Source organism: Merops nubicus, unplaced genomic scaffold (assembly GCF_000691845.1).
Source record: "Merops nubicus isolate BGI_N331 unplaced genomic scaffold, ASM69184v1 scaffold4436, whole genome shotgun sequence".
Lineage (NCBI taxonomy): Eukaryota > Metazoa > Chordata > Aves > Coraciiformes > Meropidae > Merops > Merops nubicus.
This window is the reverse complement of record NW_008617094.1, coordinates 1-7,500: the sequence shown is the minus strand read 5'-3', so window position 1 is coordinate 7,500 and position 7,500 is coordinate 1. Positions and strand designations below refer to the sequence as shown.

At 42.3% G+C, this 7,500-nt stretch overlaps 1 protein-coding gene across 1 annotated transcript in view; it reads left to right on the top strand.

The window, feature by feature from the left end:
- Positions 1 to 3,724, top strand: part of LOC103775577 (DNA polymerase alpha catalytic subunit-like) — a gene marked incomplete at its 5' end in the record, with an annotated part of 65,212 nt that extends 61,488 nt beyond the window's left edge. The window contains 2 exons of the mRNA XM_008943040.1: positions 2,187 to 2,194; positions 3,563 to 3,724. Of these exons, the coding sequence (XP_008941288.1) occupies positions 2,187 to 2,194; positions 3,563 to 3,724 (170 nt within the window). The remainder of the gene's footprint in view (positions 1 to 2,186; positions 2,195 to 3,562) is intronic.
- Positions 3,725 to 7,500: the final 3,776 nt, after the last annotated feature.

Below are 7,500 nucleotides of genomic sequence, written 5' to 3'. Positions count from 1 at the left end.
CTAAGTTGGATGGTATGGTAACTGGAAGGTATTGACTGGCTGTGTGATATACGACAGTCATAGTTGTCTTTTACTCAGAGGAGCACAGAGTGATGCTGGTTGTCATTCTTACTCTGCTGTGTGGCAGCGTAAATAGTCCCCTTTCTAACCAACCTGGTGGGAAAAGTCAATATCCCATCAGCAAAGGAGGTAAACACATCAGGAGCTGTGTCCTCTCTCATCTTCCCCTGCTCTGTATTACTACAGTTCTTTAAATCTCTTCTCCCCAGTCATCAGATGCACTTGTGTCATTCAAATGCATGGTGTGGCTGTGCTGCAGGCACAGCCGCTGCCTGCCTCTCCTCCCGAAGCTCCCGGCTCCCATTCTCTTATAATTGAAACTTAAAATTGGCCTCATTACTTCAACGAGGCCCCTCATATTTCTCCATTTTTTTCAGTCCACCCTTTCCTGCTTGCCTCTACGAGGGTAATTGCATCTGAGAAATGTTTGAAGCATACTGTCAGAAAGGTTATTGCATATAATTGAAGTTTAGATTTAATGTTGGGGGGGAGCTAGGAGCTCTGTTTAGTGGGACGGCTGGAGCCTGGATTGGAGCTGTACGTGGGCCTCTGGTTTTGTTCCCTACTTTCAGCCTTGGTTTATTGTTTACATCGTCACCCTGATGGCTAATGTGCCTTCCTGCTCTGTTCACACGTGCCAGCTGTTCCTGCGCATTGATACCTTTCACCTTGGTCCCTCCTCAGCTCCAGGAAGCTTTAAACTATTTCAGCCTAGTTTTGAGCTACGAGGATGGTATTTTCCACAGTTCTTTGGAATAAAAGGCATGGTTTTGCTAACGTGAACGGTGGCAAGTGAACACACTTACAATGTCATTTATCTTGAAAATGCATGAAATAGTGTTGAATTTGTGAAAAAGTGGTTTTAGCGTATATATGGATCTGGTTATTACAATTGTCAAGGTTTGTTTAATTAATCCCTACATGTAAATAATTTCAAGATCATTAAATGTGGTGTTATGCCCTCGTGACTTCAGTCTGATAACAAACAGATTCTTCTAATAGATGTTTTTATTGTATTGGTGGTATAGTTTAATGAAATATAAATTTTACTAATAGACATGGTGTCATTACTGTTTGGGTAACAGTAAGAATATATTGTCTTCAACTAGGCATCTTCCTCTGTTTGCTTACTGCCCAAATTTGACAATATAAATAACCAAAACTGAATATGTGAGCAGAAATACATACCTTCTTCACAAAGATGCTTGAAAGGTGCTTTCCAAAGTGCTTTTAATCAGCGTATTCAGTTACTCAAACTACCATCATTAATTTAATTTTTAATTTAATTTTTAAAGATTCAATAGCATCATGCAGAGCAATTGAGTTCAGTGGAACTTTGTGAATAACCTAGAAAACCTAAGCAGGTGGCAATTGCTCAGTAAAACACTACTGTTTGTGTCATATCCAGTAGTTAATCTGCTGAGCTCATCTTCAAACATCTGAGGCTCTGTGAAAATATTCATAAATCCTCAGGGAGGAGGAATTCACAAACCCCCAAAGTGCAACAGCTATTTCTGTTACTATGGCCCCCTTCCTTGCCATCTCATCGTGTAGCAGTATTTGACTTGGCTGATGAGATGAAGGTGCATCTGATGGGATGTCTTCATCTCAGTCACATCATGGAAGAGAGCCATTTCTTCCCTCGCAGAGATGGACTCAAAAAAAACCAAAAAATAACAAAACAAAACAAAAAAACACCAAAAAAAAAAAAAAAAAAAAAAAAAAAAAAAAAAAAAAAAAAAAAAAAAAAAAAAAAAAAAAAAAAAAAACACGTCCCTCTCCTCCAAACCCTTCTCTTAAATAAACTCAGCTGTTTTGGAGGTGAATGGTTTTTCCTCTTAACTTGTGCTGCAATAGTAAAAGCCATTCCAGAGGGGATGGAGGCTCCTTTGTTACATGTTCAATGCACAAGGAGAGCAGTACCAAGATTTTGAAGGTGGCAGGAAGAAATGAGACAACAGCTTTTAGGCAAACCTAGTGAGCAACAGAAGGATCATTTGGCTTGCTCATGAAAGCTGCACCTAAATGGCTTGAAAGCTTGACCTTTAAGTACCTGTACCAATGCTCTCCTAGTTCTGCTTGACCTGGAATCCCTCCAGCCTACTGGGAGGGAAACACTCTGGGAGGGCACCTTGTTTTGCAATATTATCCTTCTTGTGGGCTCAGTAATGCAAACTACTGAGAGCTGCCTGTTCCAAGGTGTAACTGCAGACACAGGCTTCTGGGTAGGAGCTGCTGTTTCTGAAACATGGAGTTGGTTGGAAAGGAGGAGCACAACTGCACCTGATCTGCATCAAGTTGGCATTGATCATAGAATCATAGAATCCTTTAGGTTGGAAGAGAACTTTAAGATCATCAAGTCCAACCATTAAGCCAACACTACTAAGTCCTTAAGTCCTCTGCTAAAAGAGATCAGATATTTTGCTGTTTTTGGCTTTGTCCACAGCTTCTGTAAAGCAAAAGCCAGACAGCTGTCCACAGCTTCTGTAAATCAAAAGCCAGACAGCTGTCCAGAAAAAATCCCTGGATTTCTTTTTTTTTTTTTTTTTTGGATGGCATAAAATTTAACAAAATTAAAATAGAATAGTTTGGGCTTCACTGCTGAAATTTGTACAGACTTGTGCACATGAGTTTGCACACACAATCATATGAGTGAGTAAATGCCTTGTGCTCCAGATGTTTCTTCACATGTATTACTGATCAAGCATTTGGGAATGTCTCCCTTCATTGGTGTGTCAGGTGAACCTGATGTCTCCTGATTTAGATACCAGGCATCTTCTCCCCACTTTCGGGTACGATGGCACATAATTTCCTCTGTTTGTGCTGCGGACCTTGTCTTTCCAATACTTCTGTGGTGCTGGGCATCACAGTTCCCATCCTGCACAGAAGGTGCATGTGAGAACACACAAGATGGGTGATAAGTCTGTCCCAGACTGTGCCAGTAGCAGAAATAGCAGCAGCAGGGATGAGAGAAGTGAAGCGTGGTTCCCTTCACTTCTGAAGCCAAACCTGAGCAGAACATCTCCCTCCTTCAAACCCCTGGTGACTCTGCATAGTTCTTGACTAAGTTAAGGCACCTGCCCATTCTAAATGAGATCCTTTCAGAGCCCACCCTGCTATCGCTTGTTTTCTCTGCTCAGACTTAGTGAACCCCCATGTCTCTCCAGGTACACGACGAGACTGGGCAAGTGCTGCTTCTTGGCAGCTCCTGGCAAGAGCCACTGCCCTTGGTGGGGCTGAGGGAGCTTCAGCCTCACCACCACATGCAGGTTCAATGTGGCCTCTAACCAGCTGCTGGGACAACACTGTGGATGGGGAGGCAGGGCAAAGGCAGCAGAAGCTGGAAGGGCTTGCCGTAAATGTCATCTGTGCTAGCTACAACACTCACCTCATTTTAAATTGCCATGACTTGCAGCAGTAGTGAATGCAAAAGTACTGTCCTCTTGTGGCCACTTAATCCCTCTCTTTTTTTTTTTTGTTTGTTCTTTTAGACTATTTGAAGAAGAAGCAAGTCAGGAAGGAAGTCTCTGAGGCCTACAAAAGACTGAAGAGCACCGTAGACAAATGTCTGTCCATGAGTAGCTACTCAGAAGTGAACCTCGGCAAACTCTTTACCATCAGTATGGGAAGATCTGTGGGAGAGTCCAATAATGAGAGACAGTGATTGGTTAAAAATGGAGGGAGATGACAGGCTTGTACCTTGTTTAGCAGTAATGATCTCTGAAGCAATACTCTATTTCAGTGGGCACAATGATGTTTAATAATCTTGTCTCTTTGGAGTAGGAAGAACGGAAGATGAAAACAGGGTGTGTGATTCATGTGGACATGAAATATTCAAGGTGGTTTTATCTTCCATTCTTTTCTTTGTTGAGAAGCCAGGGTTATTAAAATACGGAGTAGCTGATTTTTGCAATATATTTTGTTGTGTGTTTAGACCCATGAGGGAAAAGGGGGTGGGGGAATTGCTGCTTTAATTGGATAATTCCCAGTGAGAGTTGCTGGAATGTAAGTGATCCTAGACTTTGCTCCAGGGTATTTAGTAGAGGTGCTCTCAGGAAGAGAGGTTAGTAGAGGTCTCAGTAGGAGCACTAATGCTTTGCCTTTTCACAGTTTATCTTCTTCCTGATCATAAACATACCAATTAAAAACAATACTAAACCTAAATGCCTTTAAAGGTCCTAATACCTTCTGAACAGAGGTAGGGACACTTCACTTTCAAATTTATTAAAGGTAATGAAGGATTGAAGCCTGGACGTGCTAAAAATAGGGACTGTTAAGAGTCTTTCCCTGCGTCTTTAAGCACAGTATTTTGCCATATTGGAAATTTCTATGTGGATGTGAAGACATTCATTTGTACAAAACCTGTTTCGTACATACACGCGACATAAACATATTTCATTTCTTTCTATGCAGAGTATGTGAAAGTAAGCAATTGACAGGGGAAAATATGTTTGGGATGGCATTGTAACCAGTAACGGGGAAAGGGAAAGCAGAGAACCATTATTGCTGTTCTGTAATAATTACTGTGTTGGAGGTTTTATAAAAAAATTGTATTTTTCATTTACTTTTAATAAAATGACAAGCAGATATGACAAGAAAAGAGCATAAATTTGGGTACATGCTTTTGTACACAAAATATTGTTGTACTCACGTTCGCTTTTAAGTTTGCAATGTGATATATTAATGTAAGGTTATACAAATGGTCTTCTAAATCTTTAGCAGTATAAAATGTAAAGTTTTCTTAACACTTGCACGAAAAAAATAAAGTTTTCTAGTAAAAGATAACTTAATTTGATCATCTGACTGTTGAAAATGCTCCATGGAAAGTCGTATTGCTCCAAACTTTTCCTGGTTTTACAGAAGTGCTCGTCTGTCTGTTTTAAAGGCTGGGCAGCTATTAACAAAGGGATCTTGAAGAAAAACTAAGAGCATAAGCGTGAATGTGCTGGGCATTGAAGGGATATGTGTGTCTGCTTGTGTTTGAGTATTTTATGACATTTGTTTGTCTCTCCAGGGGCATCAGAAGGTGCTGTGTGTTGGTATGGGTAACACCTATTCAAATGTGCCTATACACACAGTCATTTCCTGAGCAACTTGGGCAGGTAAATCCTTTCATTTTTTCTCACATTAAGTCACAGCGTGTGAGAAATCAAACCTACTCTGTCCTTGGGTTTGTTGGTGTTGTCCCACCCCAGCATACTATGGTTCCTTCCCAACATGTTCTGTTGGGTTATTGTAAAAAAAAACTTTATTTGGAGTCTTGTCTAGGAGAGAAGGTGTTGCTGCCTAGATGACATGTTGATGTTGCAGCTCTTTGAAAGACCTCAGCTTCCTGTAATTTCACATCGGGTTTTTTTAGATTTTCCGTGTCCAACCCAATTAGGGTTATGAAGATATTACTGATATTAACTGGGTAGAATGCCTTAGGAAAGTGAAAAGCGTGACCTTCTCCTCCAAACGTTAGGTATACAAATAAAATGGATAGATATGGCATAACCTGACCCTGTGGCACTTGTATGTATCTGTATAATTACAGCTGAAGAGCCTGTTAATTTGCAAGTTTAGGGATGTTTAGATTAAATGAGAGTGTTGTGGAATGATTGTGTAGGGTGCAGCAGCATATAGCAGTAGCCTTGCGAGGGGCTGTTCCCCCCGGCGCAGCCAGCGAGGGAGCCCCGCTCGGCTGCCAGAGCAGTGGGGGGCAGAAACCTGGAGCCCTCCCGCAACCCCGGCCAGCCACCAGCCGGGCAGGAGGGGGGGAGTCAGAAACGAGGGCTTTTACCCCAAATGAAGGCAATTTTTGATTCCTCTCAGCAGAGCTGGTCAGACGGGAGCTGAAGTCCTGGCAAAGAGCAGACTGGGTTTTTTTTACCACCCACCCTCCTCTCTAATAAGCTCTGGGCACCGTGCCTCGTCTTGGCCCCAGAGAAAGGCTGGGAAACGCAAAATCATCTTTAAGGCATTTAATATTAAACGGAGCTGGTAAATGCAGCGCTGTAAATAATTTGGGAAAGACTGGAGTTGGGGTATTTGGGTTTTGAAGCTGATTTGGCCCGAGCCGTCTTCCCCTCCTCTTGTCCCTCATTCCTGCCCCCTCTTCCCCGCGCCGCCGCCTGCCTCCCCCAGCGCTGTTAAAAATTAAGGTTTGTGTTTATTTGTATTCATTTGCAGTTGGGGGAGAGGAGTGTTGATGTATGGAGCCGGTGGCCAGGTTTCGCTGCTGACATATGTGATATGAAAAACAATTCCCGTCCGCAAACACGCGGGTTGCTGTGCCAAAAGCCCGATTTTCGCCGTCAAAGGCACTTTGCTAACGCCGAAGCGGAGCCCATCTTCCCCTTCGCATCCTTCCCCGTCTTCTGCAGAGCACCTTAAATGTGCCTTAATTGAATAGTTCTCCCGCACCCTCCTTATAGCAGTTTAATAGATTAACTCATCTGTGCCAGCTTCAAATTTCAGATTAAAATTCCTTCATCCCGAAGGCAGCATTATCAGGTTGTTGGAGGCTGTTTTCAAACCTTGGTTTTGAATAGCAGCGGCTCTGCATTAATTTAACCACTAAGCTAATAAGTAGGTTTCGTTTTGTTATGCTAAGCTTTATTGCTTTTCTTTTGATCAGAATGGTGTTGTTGAGCAAAGCAGCAGACAAGGCATTCTTTGATGAGGGAATTAGCGCTCTATTCTTCCTCTATTATTCATAGCACAGTGGAATATGTAAGTACCTGAGGGTGTCAAAGGAGAGCAGGCTCTATTGCAAAGTGTTCGCCTTGTTTCTCTCAATAGCTGACTATGAGATGATAAACCGCTTAATACACTGCACTAATTGGATGAGAGCAGAAAGAGATGGGAATTAAGGCACGGCGAAAGGAGAAAGTGCTACCAGCCTTCATTCACTCTTTCACCACTTTAACAGCACCAAAGGAGGCACAAGCTTTCTATAAGCAGACTAGGGGTTTTGTGCGGAGATAAAATGAACCTGTTAGTGGATTCAAGTAATACACTAATTATTGCACAGTATAAATACCACTACTGGTTTTATAACACGGAGGTAAACTTCTTTTGAGAAGGTTATAGGATTGCTTGGCAGCAGTATAGATCCTAATAAGGGACCAGAGTAATAACCCCCTGGATTAACAAAATTGCTGCTTGCAGAAGTATGATTCGGGCTTTTACGAAGATTTCAGCGGAATGAATAAAAATGACTGAATGACATTTCTTAATGCGTAATGGCTTGATAATGATTCCCTTTTCTTTAAAGCAAAAATGTATATTTTAGGCTGCACTGTTAATAATGTCCAGGGAACGAGGCTTATTTTTCCCATATTTTTTGTCTTCCCCCTCCACCCACCCCCGCGCCTATGGTGGGTTTTAAAACTCAAAAATGCAGCTGGGGGCAGGCGGGGGCTGGGGGGATGTGAGGCGCCGTGGGTGGACGCGGGG